Source organism: Protopterus annectens, chromosome 7.part0, assembly GCF_019279795.1.
Source record: "Protopterus annectens isolate FY-2018-M chromosome 7.part0, PAN1.0, whole genome shotgun sequence".
NCBI lineage: Eukaryota > Metazoa > Chordata > Ceratodontiformes > Protopteridae > Protopterus > Protopterus annectens.
The window spans coordinates 419,404,733-419,423,208 of record NC_056739.1 but is presented as its reverse complement, the minus strand read 5'-3'; the positions used below and the strand labels follow the sequence as shown (position 1 = coordinate 419,423,208).

The window sequence follows — 18,476 nt, the reverse complement described above, 5'->3', positions numbered from 1 at the left end:
ACTGAAAATAATTAGTTTTTTTGGGGGGATTAAGAAGAAGTTTGATGTTATGAACCAAGTTTCGGCTAGGGTGAAGTTATTTTGGGTAAGGGTTTGCAGTTCACTAAGGGTAGGGGCAGCACATATGAGGGTAGTGTCATCTGCATATTGTACTATTGAGGCAGTGGGAGAGGATGAAGAGATCTGATTTGTAAATAGAGAGAACAGCAATGGGCCAAGGATGGATCCTTGAGGGACTCCTATGGTTACTGGTAACAGGGAGGACAATTGGTCCTGCCATAGGACTGCTTGCTGACAGGCAGATAAGTAGCTGTTGAACCATGATATAAAGGAGGGACTTGTACTTAGGGTGGATAGGGTATTAAGAAGCAGACTGTGGTTTACCATGTCAAAGGCTTTTGATAGGTCTAAGAATATGGAAGAAACAAATATACCCTTGTCTCTGTGGTGGTGAACTATGTTGGTGAATGATAGTAGTGCTATTGTGGTGCTATGGGAAGGTCTAAAGCCATGCTGGGATATGGAGAGTAGGTTGTTATTCTGGAGGTACTGTATTAGTTGAGTATGAACAACTCTTCTAATATTTTGGATAAAGGTGATAGGATTGCTATTGGGTGATAGTTGGTGCGCTCTAAGGAGTTGCCTCCTTTGTGCAGTGGAATTATATATGATGTTTTCCATGAGGTGGAGACTTTGCATTCTGTGAGAGATCTGTTCATGAGAATAGAGACAGGATAGGCTATAGCTTCAGCTGAGATATGAAGGAAGTTTGCTGGCAGCTTATCAGCTGCAAGAGTGGTTGGTTTAAGTTTACCAAGGAGTTTAGATATTGATTTGGTGGATACAGAGTGGAGGTGAAAATTGGGGCTATTGTTTTGTATATTTGGGTGGGTTGAGGTAGTTATTGGTGTGGGCTGCTAGTACTATTTTGGGCATTGGCAAGGGTCTGGACTGTTTCAGTAAAGAATTTGTTAAACTGAGTAGGAATGTTTTCATGGTTATTTGGAAGCACAGGGGTTGGAGTCGTGGACTTTCCTGGATGCAGTATACCATTTATTGAGGCCCAGAATTTTTGTGGGTTGTGAGCATATTTTTCTTGCATGCTTGTATAGTAGCTGGATTTGTCTAGTTTGATTTGTTTTTTGGCTTTGTTACGGAGCTCTACATAGTTTTGTCTCAAGGTCGTGGTTTTGTTTTTCTGATACTGAATCCAGGCCTTGTCCCTTTCTTTTATTATAGTTTTAGTATCTTTTCTTAGCCATGGGGCATAGTTAGTTTTTATTCTAATGGTTCTAGGGGGTACATGATGGTTTATGATTTTTTTATGGAGGTTGTGTTAAAGTACTCAATGACATCGTCTAGAGGTAGATGTTTTAGGGGGGAGGGGGGTCCAGTTACAGCTTTTTAGAGTATTGATGAGATCAGTAGCTATAAAGGTTTTTTTGTTTCTAACTACTCTGAGGATAGGTTGGTTGATGGTTTGGGATCTGTTCCTAATTAGGTAGGTTGGATGATGGTCACTTAGGGTATCTGGAAGACAACCAGATTGCTATGCAAGAGTGGGATTAGATACCAGGATCCAGTCTAAGATGGAGTGGCATTTGGAAGTTTTGTCAATTCGAGTGGGGGTGGTTATAGTTTGGGTAAACTTGTGGAGGTTTATGAAGGAAAATGGGTTATGGCTGGAGCAGTGAAGCCAGTCAATATTGAAGTCTCCTAATAGTATGGTTTCATGTGGAATGGAGTCGGAGGTCCAATTAAGCAGGCTTTCCATTACAGTGATGTTATTGCCTGGTGGTATATAGCCACCTGCAATAATTATATGTTTGTTGGAACTTATTTTTAATTTGGCAAGGATTAGTTCTACATCTTTGAATTTGTGGGTATTGCAATCTAGTTATTCTTAAGCAAGATGATTTTTGAATAATATTGCAACACCTCCGCCCTTTTTCTCTGATCTGTCTCTTCGGATAATGTTGTAACCCAAGGCAGTAATCTCTCTGAAGGTAATGCTACTCAATGCTAGAAGTCTAAACCTCAAAATGCACTCTCTCAAGGCACTCCTAAAAATGGAGAACATCGATATCTGTGCAGTAACTGAGACCTGGTTCAAGGCTCCAGAGAGCACCCCTGCAATACCAGGCTACAACTCTTACCACACTTTTCGGCCACCAAACCAGGACCTAAACACTAAAGGTGGAGGAGTGTCAATATTCACCAAGGATATTCACACCACCAGGCTAGTTGGCCAACACAATGTGTCTGAAATTCTCCAAGTGCAGCTAACACTAGGTAAGACTGCAATCCAAATTGTAGCTTGCTACAGATCCCCACCATACCCCAAGATTCTCACTACACCTTTTAAACATACTGGAAAATGTTAAGATAGAACCAAACACCCTAATACTGGGTGATTTTAACTACCCTGCCATTAGCTGGGAAAACTACTCATGTCCCAATACCTTTGCACAACGGTTCTTGGAATTCATAAATTCCAACACCCTGGATCAACTAATCCATAGTCCCACCAGGGCTCCAATATCCTAGACCTGGTCATTACCAACATGGCAAATCAATGCTCCATACCTATGGTCACCCCTTCGTTAGTCAGGTCTGACCATAAGCTAATCACCCTTAACATCCACCTCCCACCCCACCCCCAGTAAAGAAACCACCATAAAAACTTCTCCAAAGCCAACTTCATGCTACTCAAGTCAGAAGTGACAAACTTCATGACACCCATGCAGACGGAACTGAAAGTTCAACTGCTGAATCCTACACTAAGGCACTGTACGAGCACATCCACTCATGCATGAATCGTGCCATCCCAAATAGAACCAAAATGCTCTCATCCAAAAAAAGGAAGCCAATCTGGTGGTCCCCTGCCATAAACAAACTTTACAACAAAAGGAAGAAACTTTTGCAGAAAAGAGGAAAATCCCAGGATGCAAAAACTCCCTTACTAGCCTCAGTAAGAAACTGAGATGCCTCATAAAATCCTCCAAAGCTAGTTATGAAAATAAAATTGCCAAAGATTCCAAAGACAACCACAAAGCATTCTATAACTATGTCAAGAATCTAAATGGCAATGCTCAGATCTGCTCTGAGCTAAAACAGAATGGCAATAAATATACTGATCCAAAGGATATTGCCAATATCCTGGCAGATCGATTCAGTGCCAACTTCACCCCTCTCACCCCTAAATGGCCCATCTCAATACCGCAAGATTGCCAAATTCCAGTAATAATGGCCACACAGGTACAAAACGCACTCTCTAATGCCAAGAATACAGCATCCATGGGACCAGATGACATCCCAGGCTGTGTACTACATGAACTACAATATGAACTGGCACCTCACCTAAGTGTCATGTTTAATCATAGCCTCACCTCAGGTTTCGTGCCCACTGAGTGGTGCAGAGCTACAGTTATCCCAATCCACAAGGGGGGATCCACCTTGGATCCCGGAAACTACCGTCCCATCAGTCTGACAAGCCTTATCTGCAAGGCCATGGAGCGTATTATCATGGAACTTATAAACAAAGACATTGGCAACCTTCAAACACTGGACCCCACCCAGTTTGGGTTTGTGAAGGGCCGATCTTGTCTCCTGAACCTGATTGACTTCTTTGAATCAGTCTCCAGAGCCATGGACAAGGGTAAGGTGGTCCACACAGCCTATCTAGACCTTGTCAAGGCCTTTGACACCATCCCCACTCTGGAATCATAGATAAACTTACTAAGTTGGGTATTAATCCCTATGTCACCCAATGGGTTGCTAAATGGCTTACTGATAGAACCCACACTGTAAAAGTAGCCGACTCCAAATCCAGCTCCAGACAAGTGACAAGTGGAGTACCTCAGGGTTCAGTCCTGGGGCCGCTCTTGTTTGGCATCTACTTCTCTGAAGTACAGGTCAACACTAAAGGACTCTGGCTAACAAAGTTTGCAGATGACTGCAAACTGGGAGCCATTATTGAATCCCCAAATGATGTGGATACTCTACAAAAGGGCCTTACAGAAACAGATGCTTGGTGCCAGAGCCATGGGCTCAAGCTCAATGCCAAGAAATGTATTGTTATCCCTTTGGGAAAAAACATGTATCCATGAATTACCATATAGGTGGCAGTACACTAAACACAGAAAGTGTGATAAGAGACTTAGGGACACAGGTGGACAGTGGTCTCACCTTCGATAACCACATCGCCACAACAGTCAGGAAATCCTTCTATGTGGCACACCTCATCACGAAGGGCTTTTCATCCAGAAAAAGGAGGTCATTGTCCCACTGTACTCATCCCTCATTAGACCCATTATAGAATACAACGCCCCATTTGGTATGTACCTCTCAAGACATCTGCAACAACTGGAAAGGCCTCAGAAATACCTCACTAAAAGAATCACAGGCCTAAAGCAGATGCCCTACGCTGATCGCCTTAAGAAACTCCAGCTATACTCTGTCGCATCGCCTACTCAGAGGCGATCTCTGCTTAACATACAAAGCCATGTCAAACCCAGAGCTGTTGGACATGCTACACTTAAAGAAATCCCAATCCCTCAGAGCTACACGCTCCAGGGATCTAAACCTTGTCATCACAATAAACAAAACATGCTGGAGGGATAGGTTCCTGACCCAGAGACTCCCCAGACTCTGGAATAGATTGCCCATACATGTCAAGCAGAGTGCCTCTTTGGACCTCTTCAAGAGGAACCTTGACGATTGGATGGGAGAAAGGAAATTCACCCCAGGGATCACGTCAGTCGCCCTGCTAGACAGGGGTCCAGGAAAGTAAATAATGTGGGAAGAAATAGCCAGGGAATTGTTATGGCTAGGCTTGTATAGGCCCTAGGGCTGATAGCCTAGTACCAACCTATGAACCTATGAACCTATGTGGTTTGAGCCATGTTTCAGTTAACACAGCGATATCTGGTTTGTATAGAGCTAGTAGGGCATGAAGGTCATGAATTATGTTAAGTATACTTCTTACATTAATGTTTAAGAAGAGGAGAGCTGAGGTAGGTCTCTGGTGTAGTTTGGGCTGATTGATGTTTTGGGTCCTGGATTGGGATGTATATCACCACTGCAAGTGAGTTTATGGAGTAGGTGTAGATAAGAGTTTGGTCAATTTGTGAATTATTTTAGTTTGTCTTTGAGAAGAGAGGGGGTTCATTTTGATTTTCAGTTTAATGCATGAGTAAGAGAAGGGTGGGGGGGTAAGGTCACATGGCGATATAGGGAAGTTTTTTAGTTTGGTGGTGTTGGCTGTGGAATCAGTTTGCCAAGGGGATGGGGTGTGGTTATGAAGCTGAGTGTGGTAGGAGGACAGGATGGAAAGTAGGAGTAGGTGAAGATTATTAATGGTAGAATGATGTTTTTAATAGTTGGGTTAGATATCTGTAACCCCATGTTATCTAGTTTCAGAAGGAATGTGTTATATGCAAGAGTACTATCTATGAATGAGTGAGATCGGTGTATTAAAGGTGCAGTATTAGGTGTATGTAGGAGTTTGTTGTTAAGAGGGGTAAGAGACTTGAAGTGATAGGTGGATGAGAGTGTAAGACTTGCTAATGGGAGTTGTCTGTAGCTACAAGCTGAAGTGATGTTAGGGACTTAGGAGCTATATAAGCATCAGGTAATGCTGAGTATACGGCTACAGAAAAGTGATGAAGAGTATGGCCAGTGCAAGAGCTATCATTTTATGTGTTAGGGCGCTGCAGTATGGGCAATAAGTATTGGTCAGGTAATTGGTATCCTCTAGTTAAGAGAGGGTAGCAGAGATAGTGAGTTAGTAAATACGGGGGGATACTTGCTATTTTATATGTAATGATGCTCTTGACTATGGATAAGGTGAATGATAATTTTGTATTGCCAATTTATTTGTACTACATTCAGATATGCATATTTACTGCAGTTTCAAATATTAATTATAGGTAATAGTTAGTGGTTATAGGGTGGTGTGTATAGAGAGGCGATGGAGGAGGTAAGGATTCTATGTTGGAGGCAGGAAGTAGGCTAGAGTGTTTGTGAGGAACAGGAAGGGGAGAAGTGTGTGTGTAGGAGGAAACAGGTGGTTAGGTATAAAGGAAATTATATGGGGGCGGGTGGTGAGGGAAGTGAGCCTGAGCATAGCAAGGGCGAACGGAGCAGGGCTGCACCCACAGCAGCTGTAAAAAAACAATCAATACCTTAACATAAAAAAATATCAACAGTGAAATGGATGAAAGGGGTGGGAGTTGGCTAAGAGGAAGAAGGTTTGCAGCTGTTGCCCCTGAGGTATGCACTCTAGCTGACTGTAACAGATTTTAACAAGGCATAACAGTAGTCACAAAAGCTGACACCTACACTACACAATTGAAAACAACAAGGTTCATGGAGTTAAACCTGGGGCTGCAGTCTATTTTTGGATGACTGCTGGTTAGAGTTTCCTTTGCTTTTAGCTGGAGTGAGAAGATTCCTTGCTCACACAAGTGAGGGGGGGGACCAAAAGCGATCAGGTGCTCAGTGGCTACTACACAAGTGGCAACAAAAAGGTTCCTGGAGTTAAACCTGGGGCTGAAGTCTATTTTTGGATGATTGCTGGTTAGAGTTTTCTTTGCTTTTAGCTGGAATGAGAGGATTCCTTGCTCAAACAAGTGGGAGGGGACCCAAAGCGATCAGGTGCTCAGTGGCTACTATACAAGTGGCAACAACAAGGTTCCTGGAGTTAAACCTGGGGCTGCAGTCTATTTTTGGATGATTGCTGGTTAGAGTTTTCTTTGCTTTTAGCTGGAGTGAGAGGATTCCTTGCTCACACAAGTGGGGGGAGGTCCAAAGCGATCAGGTGCTCACTGGCTACTACACAAGTGGCAACAACAAGGTTCCTGGAGTTAAACCTGGGGCTGCAGTCTATTTTTGGATGATTGCTGGTTAGAGTTTTCTTTGCTTTTAGCTGGAGTGAGAGGATTCCTTGCTCACACAAGTGGGAGGGGACCCAAAGCAATCAGGTGCTCAGTGGCTACTACACAAGTGGCAACAACAAGGTTCCTGGAGTTAAACCTAGGGCTGCAGTCTATTTTTGGATGATTGCTGGTTAGAGTTTTTTTTTGCTTTTAGCTGGAGTGAGAGGATTCCTTGCTCACACAAGTGGGAGGGGGACCCAAAGCGATCAGGTACTCAGTGGCTACTACAAAAGTGGCAATAACAAGGTTCCTGGAGTTAAACCTGGGGCTGCAGTTTATTTTTGGATGATTGCTGGTTAGAGTTTTTTTTGCTTTTAGCTGGAATGAGAGGATTCCTTGCTCACACAAGTGGGAGGGGGGTCCAAAGCGATCAGGTACTCAGTGGCTACTACCAAAGTGGAAATAACAAGGTTCCTGGAGTTAAACCTGGGGCTGCAGTCTATTTTTGGATGATTGCTGGTTAGAGTTTTCTTTGCTTTTAGCTGGAGTGAGAGGATTCCTTGCTCACACAAATGGGGGGAGGGGGACCCAAAGCAATCAGGTGCTCAGTGGCTACTACACAAGTGGCAACAACAAGGTTCCTGGAGTTAAACCTGGGGCTGCAGTCTATTTTTGGATGATTGCTGGTTGGAGTTTTCTTTGCTTTTAGCTGGAGTGAGAGGATTCCTTGCTCTATCATATACGTTCATGGGAAAGTATATGATAGAACACAAAATCTTGATCATATTTTGACAGAAATTTGTGGCAAAATATATAATCAAGCTTTATCTAAACAGAAAACATGTTTACTGAAAAGATAGAAAAACAGCCCCTTTTCCTCTTGGTGGAAAGGAATACATACACACTCAAAGGACATTCAATCACCCAGCACTTTAGAAACAGAGATTTTTCCACAAAGTAAGTCAGCACTCTCATTTTGCAATTTCTTCAAATCATATTTCTCAGTTGCAGTGTTCTTGAAATTAGTAATTTAATTTAAAGTAGTAGGTATGTGTACAGTATGTGTAGTGGGATTCACAGGGGTTTCAAGGCAATTCAGTCTCTTGTACATAAATACCTAGTCTGTACTCATCTTTAGGTTGTAACCCCTTCCTCAAACACTGATAGGCCAATTAATTCTGGGGTAAATCTGAAGGTATACATCAAGTAATCTGGGTTCTGTTTGAGGAATGATAGTGTAAATCACTGCTTAGGTTGCAGTACCAGCCTATTCCAGAGAAGAGGGAGGCGCTCTGTAATGAATTTATGTCTCCATCATATTGTGTTTATGTGTTGGTGAAGATTTATGTCCCTGGTTCTAGTATTTGCTCAGCTTGTAGGCTATCGGAAATATAGAAAATCAAGGACAACAGGGTCATTATTCCTGCAAGGTACAAATTGCCCTTCACAAGTCTATAAGATACTGAGTAAAGGGGTAACATTTCTAGTCTATCTTGGTCTTTTAGTATCTCAGTGTCTTTAAGCCTAAGATATTCTAGTTAGGAACCCTGGGGATTCTCTATTTGTTTGATATGTTGAGTAAGGTACATCATGAAGGGGGCAATGTACTCTAGAATTTGTCTAATCATTACCGAATGAGAGAATGATGATATTTTCAGATCTGGATGATATACCCTTGGCTATTAATTGTGCTAATTAGAAGGGTTTTCTCACTGCTGTTGCTATATGATGATCAAAGTACAAGGAACTGCCAACTCATATACCCAGGTCCTTGACTGTATTTTCATTTGTGGCAAACTTTTTTTGCCAAGGAAAACAATACTATACTTTTTCAAATTTAATTTGAGCCCAATTTCAGTACAACAGGCATTAACAATGGTAAGTTCTTTCTGAGGGATGCAGATGTTGGAGGGGGGGGGGCCTTGGCAATATCACTCAGTATGCAGTCATCACCAGATTAACTAGAAGTCTTGATTCCCAGTTTGGAATTATAAAAAAATGTTGATATGATGGTGTCCCAAAACAGAGGTCTGCGGGATTCCGCTACTTACTTTCATACTTTCAGATGAGGCAACTGCCACAGAATCTGTGTGGGTTCTGTCTTTTAGCCAGTTTTCCGCCCATCTTACCACCTAAAGATCTGTATTTAAAGTCTCTGTTTACTTGCAAGGCTGTACTGGTTATTGTGTCAAATGTTTTAACTAGATCAAGATAAACTGTGTGAAAAGCATGACCACTGTCAACAGCATGTGTGTCTCTCAAAGAAGTTAATCAGATTTAATAGGCAGTATCTTCCTTTGATGAAGCTCAGCTGCTTAGGGTTTAGTCTAATTAGTTTATTTTTTTATATTATTTATGATTGTCTGTGGGAGCACGTGCCCCACAGATAAAATTATACTTTAAATTACTAAATTAAACACTATTGTGAAATGAATAACAAAAAAGGCTTCTTCTGTACTTATCTCAGAACAAATACATGTTCGGTCAAAAAACATATTTATTGTTGCATGGTCAGTAAAACTCCTTTTAGAGATTACAGGAAACTGTTGCTGACTAGAAATGTTTTCAGTTAGCTGTAACAACTATGGTTTGTAATACAGGAAACATACTGTGTCTCACTTTGCAGGTTAGATATGTCATAATTTAGAGGAGGTATACTGATTGTGACACCATATTCCAAAAATGTGCAATTATCCTAAAAATTCCATTCTCACAGAGTGGGATCATTGAAGATAGTTTCAAAAGACTTGTTAAAATAAATTACCACAGGACCGCATTTTCATTTCAACTGGTACCTTCTATGAAAAGGGTTTAGTGATAAACTGCAAGTACCTTCAAATTATTATAAATACCTCAGTATGCTTTTCAATTATTGTTTACTATGGTTTTGTGTCAGTTTTCCCTACCATAAAGCTCCTGGTGTTCAGTTCTGGTTTCAGTATTATAATGTAACACTTAGGAAAGAATATGCAGCTCAGCATTCCAGCACTAGAAGCCAAGATGGCAAAAATCTCCACAGCCACCATGTACTTCCCCCTGGTGCTCAAGTATGCAGGGATAAATGACAGCCACACACTGACAAACATAAGCATGCTAAAGGTTATGTACTTGGCCTCATTGAAGCTACCAGGTAAGTTTCTGGCCAGGAAGGCAACCACAAAGGAAACAACAGCTAACAAGCCCAAGTACCCCAGCATTGTCCAAAAAGCAAATGCTGAACCTTCATTACACCCAATGATTATTTTTCCATCTTCTGAGGTCTTGTTGAATTCTGGGAATGGAGAAGATATAGACAACCAAACAAAACATATGATGACCTGAACCAGTGATCCAGTGATGACAATAGGAATCGATACTCTGGATCCTACCCAGTTCCTCAGTCTGCTGCCTGGCTTTGTGGCACTAAAGGCGATCACCACAGTAACAGTTTTGGCTAAAATGCAGGACACACAAAGGGAAAATGTCAGGCCAAACACCACTTGACGAAACATGCAGTTCAGTTTCATGGGATGACCAATAAACAGCAGGGAACACAAGAAGCAAAGTGCAAGGGCCAATAACAGAAAGTAGCTGAGCTCACGGTTATTTGCCTTCACAATTGGAGTGTCCTTGAACTTAATGAAAATGCAGAGAATGGAAACTGTCAACACACTCAGAGTACTTGAAGAAAAAAGTAATGATGCTCCAATAGGGTCTTCGTAGGACAGGTATTCTAGGATTTTTGGAATGCACGTATCTCGTTTGTCATTGGACCAGAAATCCTCAGTGCATTTCAGGCAGCTCACAGCACCTTGGGGAAAAAATAATCACAAGTCAATTAAGGCTAGTTGAATTTCAAATAATTATCATATTATATATTTCAGTTAATCATATCTTTTTATCAATATAATCTTAAAAGTAATGCTGGCTTCCATTATCTGCAGGCTGATAGGTAATACTTTGAGAAAATTGTTTTCGGCAAAAAAGAGAAAAATAAAGCAAAAAAAAAGTATCAGCTAATGACAGAGTAACAAGAACAGTTATAACAATTACTTAACTACTCCAGTCCTTGCAGCAGATTCTTCACTGAACATGGGCAAACTATGCAGTTCATCCCCCAAAACTGTATTCCCTGTGTACATCTTATATAACAGTGTCACCAAGTGGTAAATTTTGTTTGAAACTAATTTCTCACCAAGATGGACGTGGAGTGAGTTGTCACATCATATCATATTATGAGAAGAATGTATCAAATGACAGGATACCTAATCCGCTGATGTTGTGTGACTTTCTTCGAGCCATTGTTACTCATAATAAAAAAATAAAGCACTGTAACTACTTCCAGAAGCTGATTACCCTTTTGATGATCAGATGACCTGAGATCTATCTGCATAAGTGATCTTTCGTTAACTGGATATTATCTGTGTAGCTGTCATGAAAAGGTAAGTGATGGTTATCTGATATATTTCAGTCAATGGCATTACAACATTGATTCATACAGTTAGTCATTTTCTGAGATTGAATTGCAGTAGTACTCACATTTATAATTCAACTTTAAAAATTAATTGTTGCAAATGCAATGTTTTCTGCTTGTTTTTTCAAGCCTCTCAACCTCTTACTGCAAGAATTCTATACAAAGCCAAAATAATTCTGGACTGTTGAGAGCTGTGTGTTTTTTGAAAAGTCTTAAAGAAATGAGATATCCTTTTGACACGGATTTGCTTCATACCTACATGAATAATATGAAGACCTCACAGAGCTGCTTTCACTCATTGTTATTCAGACAGAAAAGGAAGGCACTTTGTAAAGCAGCTGCATTCCTTGCAGCCCTGCCTTCCCCTGCTGGAATCCCTTATATAGCACTGAACCAATCACAGTGTAATTCTGAGCAACTGAAGTCATAGAAAAGGAAATATCAGATCTCTGATTATCTTTTAATGTGCAGAGAATCAGCTAAAAGTATTACCAGAAGGATTCGAATGTATTATTCTTTTCATTCAGATATGCCGCGGTGGTACGGTGGTAGAGTTGTTACCTCACAGCAAGAGGTTCTCCCATTCAATTCTCGACTGGGCTTGGGAGTGCCTTCTGTGTGGAGTCTGCATGTCCTCCCCACGGTTGGGTAGCATTCGAAAGACATGCGTGTGTAAATGGGCGTGCCTTCGTTGAAGGTTGGGCGTCGAGCTGGCACCTCAGCGTTTCGTAAAAAAGTCTACTGCCAGTCATTAGCAGACCGGAGTTCCGCTGTGGCGAACCCTTACTGGGAAAAAGCCGAAAGACAAACAACAACAATTCTTTTCATTCAGATAACAAGTTGATATGTTTTTAAGTTAACATGCTAAGGTAGAACAGAGGAACGTTTACGAATTACTTTTAAAAGTTGAGCGATGGAAAAATTATTTGTTAACAGTGTTTTAATGTTAGCTGTATATATACATATATATATATATATATATATATATATATATATATATATATATATATAGTCATTATAATCTCTATTTCATTACAACCTAGTCATAAAGAGCTTGCCACCAAAGAAAAAAATCAATCTGCCTTTTAAAGTGACTCAAACATGACAATTTTCCTAAATGCCACTGGGAAATAATTACACACCCTGATACTCTAATGAAAAAAGTTCCCCTTTTTACTATTGTATTTGTCAACTGTTGTAAGTTCTTATTTCTCATATAAAAGTTATGACAGGGCAAAATAACCAGTAGTAACCAGCAGGGCACATTTGTATGTCCAAATTACATCTCCCCTCTGTAATCTACATTGAACTGCGTGTAATTAAGAAACGTCAACCTTCTACTGCAAGGTAAATTTCCACAGTTAACTAGCTACTTAGACAAGAATTCAGAAGTTTTATACTAACTTACTCATATCTCTTGTACTATAACAATAAAACCCAGAACCATACTATAATGCTGGCCTAACTGTTCTTATACAGTGGTATAAGAACATCCCTATGTTTAGAAGAATTTGACCTGCAATAACTTTTTTAAAATAGCTTTGACATCAATAGAAGCACCTGAATTGTCATTAAACATTACCCCAAATGCCCATGAACTCAATACAACTTGCAGCAATCTCTTGATTTCAGGCATAAGGACAAAGATTACTGGGATGGCCCAAGTGCATGATATTACATTTGTTGCATTTATAGAACACAAGTTGTACATCTGACCACATCTATCAATTATTTAATTGCACTTGTATGCTTTTGTGATCATTTGTAGATTGATTTATTTAATTATTGACATTTTTTACAGGGAAGGTCCCATTGGGTGAGTTACCCATTTTCAGTGGAGGCCAGTGGAGAAAAGCTCCACTAAAAAGATGTTATAATTAGTTTAACAGTAACTAAATACTATACAAAATGTAATCATTATTTTCTAGGTTCAAAACGATCTAAAAGTATAACAGTTGACTAAAATAATGTTTTCTTGATTTAATATAAATGCACATCATGGATTAAAAAGCAGGAGAGGTATCACACAAAGGGACTTTACAGAAACATATACAGTAGGTCTTAGAGTAGATAATAATTATGATATGAAATGTGAGATGGAAGAGATTCATTGAAGAGTAAAAAGATTGGAGATATTCGGATGTGAAAAGTTGATAGGATAAGGACTGGGAATAGATGTTAATAGTTATAGCTGTTAGTAGGAAGAAGTTAACTTGGTGAAGAACAACGACAGAGATATGTTTTGGCTAAGTTGCCTTTTAGGGTGACATTGAAAGACTTAAAAGTAATGAACTGACCTGACAGATGTGGTTAAGGCATTCCATGACTTGGCATCATAGTATGAGTAAAAACTCTGTCCGGTGTAATTGAGAGGTTTGTGGATGGACAGATTTTGGTCAGTGGACTGCAGATCTCAATTAGGGGTATAGGTAGTGAGAATAGTGGTTAGAGTAGAAGAGGTAGTGGTGTGATTAGTGATATATATTACAATACCTGTTAATTTGATGTCATAGGCAAATTTACAAATCCATATTTGTTTACTACTGAAAAAGGTAAACATAAATGTATTGAAAAGGAATGGTCCTAGTTCAGAACCCTAGGCCATATCTCTACTGACTTCAGAAATAAATAAATAAAATTGGAAGCAACCTCATAACTTGCCATAGCAATTTCTAGATGATAATCATTCTGTGATCCATTGGGTAATATACAGCTTAATGCCTCATATTTGAAGGGTTTCCATGATGACGCCTGCAGACGTTTAATTGTTGTTGTTTATCTTCTTACCCCCATGTATGCGCACAGTATTTGATTATGCTTGCCTTTACTAAAGTGACAGCGAGTCATATCACCAAGCCACTTTCACATCACTATATATTAGGTGTTAGTATTGTACTCTGTGTTACCTTGGGCTGCATGTTATCTTGTACTATGGAGCAGTTACAACTCAGCGGGTTAAGAACAAGGGACTTTCTATGGACTTCTACTCCTAACTGAACATAGCAGAATTAGGCAAACACAATTTTTAGTGACATATAAATGTCCTTTCCTCAGTATTGCACCAGGACTGTTCTTGGTCATGATAGAATGTGTCAGAGGAGACACACATTTAGCAGTACAAAAAGTTTAAATAATTAATAATAAATATTTTACTATTAATTTATCTAATTACCTGCCACTGAATTTCTTATAGTTTCTGATGTAGCAGATTTTGTTAACACATGAAAGTTTTTTTATATGTAATCTGTGACTGTAAGCTTTAAGACATTTTGATCTGTCATAGAGTATTTTGAATTTAGTCCTCCATTTTCCAAGATCACTGTCATGTAATTTATAAGATTGTAGCAATCCAATATGGAGACCCGATGTGATAGTGACTAACAAAGGAAGGAGTGTCCCCAGCAAGACAAGACAAGGTCATTTATGTAGTAAATCTGTGATGCGAGATTATTGTGAAACATTATATCTAGCCTTGGAAGCTCTAAAATAGAGAAGTAAGCAAATTATTCCAGACTTTTCAACCTTTACCTCCTTACTATTTTCAGATTCTGTCCACCTTCAAGATAGGCTCACAGAAAAATAAATCATCAGAAAGTGACAAAATTTGCAAGTGACCTGAGAATGGCCAGCAGTTCATGTGCTGGAGTGCCAAGTGGGGGACAAGGAATACAGCCAGTGCTGGTTCTGCTTTCTTGGGAGAGGATGTGGGCTTTACTTCAGGATGAGGTTCTTACAAATGGACATGTCACTGTATAACTGAACACAAGTAAACCTTCAAGAAGTCAGGCACATGAAAGTATGGTGTGGAGCATGCCTTGTATCATTGTATAGTCAGTCTGGTCTGGAGGAAGGCTGTTCTTTCACACATCCATTTCCCATGCAGAAAAGAGGAAGTAAAATCCACTCATTGGCTGCAATATTGCATTCTCTTCTCTGACTCTATAAAAATCATCTGGAGAAAAGGACTGAGGGTCAGTGGCAAAGACTGAGGTAAAATATAAAAATTGTAAGGAAATGTCAGAACTATATGTTAGAGATACTGCATAAGTTAAAAGCTGATGTGATTTACTGGTATGAGTTACAGGTATAGAGGTCTGTAAATGGTTAGGGAAGTGAGTAACTTGATATAAACTTATTTTGATCCATACTATTATACTGTTGCTGATCCTATTCATGACAGTTCTTTTGTATCCCCCATTGCTTATTGCATGCATACCCCTCCTCATACACATGCATTCTTATACTGTGATCTTTGCCCTTGACTGGTTTGGAACACAAGTTCCTTATATATATATATATATATATATATATATATATATATATATATATATATATATATATATATATATATATATAGCTAGATATAGATAGATATAGGGGTTCCCTTCAGAATTCTGAATTCCCAAAACAACAAATTTCATATGGTCGAGACCATATAATCAAAGTTTTAGAACTTTGAAATTTTGAACGGAGATCTGCATACAGCATAGAATGGGAAATTCTCCCTGTCCCTTACTGTTGGTGATCTCGGAGTTGGTATATTTAAATAGCAGGGGGGTGTGGGGGTGCCAGGGGGCTTTCCCCCTGCAAAAGCATTGAGGAATATGGTTTTGTGTTCCATTTAGATTTATTTCAGAGTTTCAGAGTTTTAAACTTCAATCATATGGTCTTGACCATATCAAATTCGAAATTTTGGGAATTTGAAATTTTGAAGTGAATCCAGGTATAGATAAAAACATATATAGATATATGTATGGATCTACTTTACAAGCTCAAAGTTTCAAAACTGCAAATGATCAAGACCATAAGATCAAAGTTTTGACACTTCGAAATTGTAATAAAAAAAATTAAATCTAAAAATCTTTTTTACATTTTTGCAGGGGGGTATACCCCTGCACCCCCTCCCACACCTTCTGCTAAATAAATATACCAACTCCAACATCATACTACAATGTGGAAAATGTTACATTTCCTTCTCCTGCTCTACAGCTGTGATGCCCCACCACCGAACCAGTAATCAAGGAGCCTCAATCCTTACCACTAGCACCAGTGGGGGATGTACACTGGGAGGATGACAAGCACACACACAGTATTTCCAGATGCAGTTCACCTCATCAAGTGTAATTTTCCTTAAGAGAACACAGAGACCATAGTCAGTCCAGGGCTGGTTTCTCCCTCTTTCTCCAGATCTCCAATAAGACTCCCCACTGGCACAGCAATAGAGTTGAGTCCTTAGCCAAGGTTCCAAGACAAGTGCTCCAACACTCTCTCTGTCCAACCAATGCTTTGTGTCCCTGCCAAAGTAGCTGACACGCATACTATTGGAGATTTGTTTTACACACAGACACACACACACACACACACACACACACACACACACACACACACACACACACACACACACAAACACTCACACTCTCCTGGGAAAGGCTGGCCCAGGTTTACTAGCTATGCCCCCTTCTGCTAAGACTATAAGGTAGTTATCACTGCCACCAGAACCCCATATTAGCTACTTTAATGCTCTTAACAAAGGGTGTCAAATCTTACTGTGTAATCTTACTATTAATACAAAGGGCAGTTTGACCAAGAGCAAGGCTATTAGGAGTGGCCTACACAGTGTCACCATATAAATATGTAAGTAGTCTCAGAATTTACATATCTCTACACAGATCATCCACAATGACTAGTTTACATATATTTAATAATAAATAATAAAAGAACAAGACAATGCTAAATATATATTTACAGTGACATCAGAGCTCAAAATCACAGGAAATCATTAAAACAACATTGCAGGACAGTCTCAAATAAATAAAGAAAAATATCTAAACTAAGCTTTGCTATGTTCCTGACTATATCTAAGAGAATTACTACACCCTAGTTAACTTGCTTACAGAGCAAGGCAGGTGTGGTAAATGGATCTTCTAGTTGTTGTCAGATCAAAGACAGAAGAGAGAAAGTTGTCTCTCTCTCTCTCAGAGACTTCTTAAATTAATAACTCAAATATTACTGCTGGGATAGTTTGCAGAATAGCATCAATTCTTGTTATCTGACTCTTAGTTCCCAGGCCAAAAACAACCATTTATGGCAGCTGGTAGCATTTAGCATCTACCTGTAAAAATACATAGACAAGAGCTTTTCCTTAGATCTTTGGCAGATGCTGGAAGTCATAAAACAATAAAACACTTCCAAGAACATACAGAAAGTTCCCTAATACAGACATTCTGTCTCCTTGCTGTGTTGAAACGGAAAGATATCATCTTTTATTGCGTAACCATAAAGTAATTTAATTTCACCTATTTTTCTAAAGTTTTGCTGGACTGAAGTTAACCTCCTGTATTCCTGTTTCCACTGTTAAAATATATACATTTAAGCAGTTACAATAGTGAGTGTATATTTCTGTTGTATTCCAGCAGGGCACACTGTGGATACATTTTGCAAAAGCCTTTTTCCATACGTCTGTACAAACAACTTTGATATACACATGACTTACAGTTCTAATACAGTTGTAGCACAAGCATCTTATATGAATCATGTTGATATTCACAAATGACATATAATTATTTATAAAATTCCAGATAGCTTTGCTGACAGTATCTCACTTTGCCACAACACGATCTCCATTAAAAATGTTCAAAGTTTCTAAACTTCAGACTTATGGTCTCAACCATTTGCAGTTCAAAGTTTTGAAACTTTCAGCTTGTGAAGGGAACATATATATATATATATATATATATATATATATATATGTAAAGAGAGAGAGAGAGATGGATATAGATATAGATATGTAGGTATATATCGATATGTACGTATAGCTATATATAAACTGTAGAATGTTCTGACATTTTGCAGATACGATTCTGCTATAAGAAGCACCACCAGGACATTTTTTTAAAAGATAGCATCAGTCTGCTGTACTGTCCATGATTCCTGTTAAAAAAGTGCTGTCTCAGCAATTAACTTTCTGTGCAGAAGGTAAAGTCTATCTACTTTTACTCCATAGTTCCTGTCAGATAAGAACAATATTAACATTTCAGGTTCAAGATATGCAATCTACCAAATTTCCTCTCCATTGCTTCAATCTGTGCTTTATTGCTAGGAGACAAATTACTAAGCCCTGCCTCTTATAACATGCTGTTGAATGG

The 18,476-nt window shown here is 39.3% G+C and overlaps 1 protein-coding gene across 1 annotated transcript in view; it reads right to left on the bottom strand.

Moving 5' to 3' along the window:
• Window positions 1-4,476: 4,476 nt before the first annotated feature.
• Window positions 4,477-18,476, bottom strand: part of LOC122805820 (extracellular calcium-sensing receptor-like) — a gene marked incomplete at its 3' end in the record, with an annotated part of 75,338 nt that continues 61,338 nt past the window's right edge. The window contains exons 5-6 of the mRNA XM_044076081.1: window positions 9,785-10,668; window positions 4,477-4,488 (exon numbers count right to left, since the gene is read on the bottom strand). Of these exons, the coding sequence (XP_043932016.1) occupies window positions 4,477-4,488; window positions 9,785-10,668 (896 nt within the window). The remainder of the gene's footprint in view (window positions 4,489-9,784; window positions 10,669-18,476) is intronic.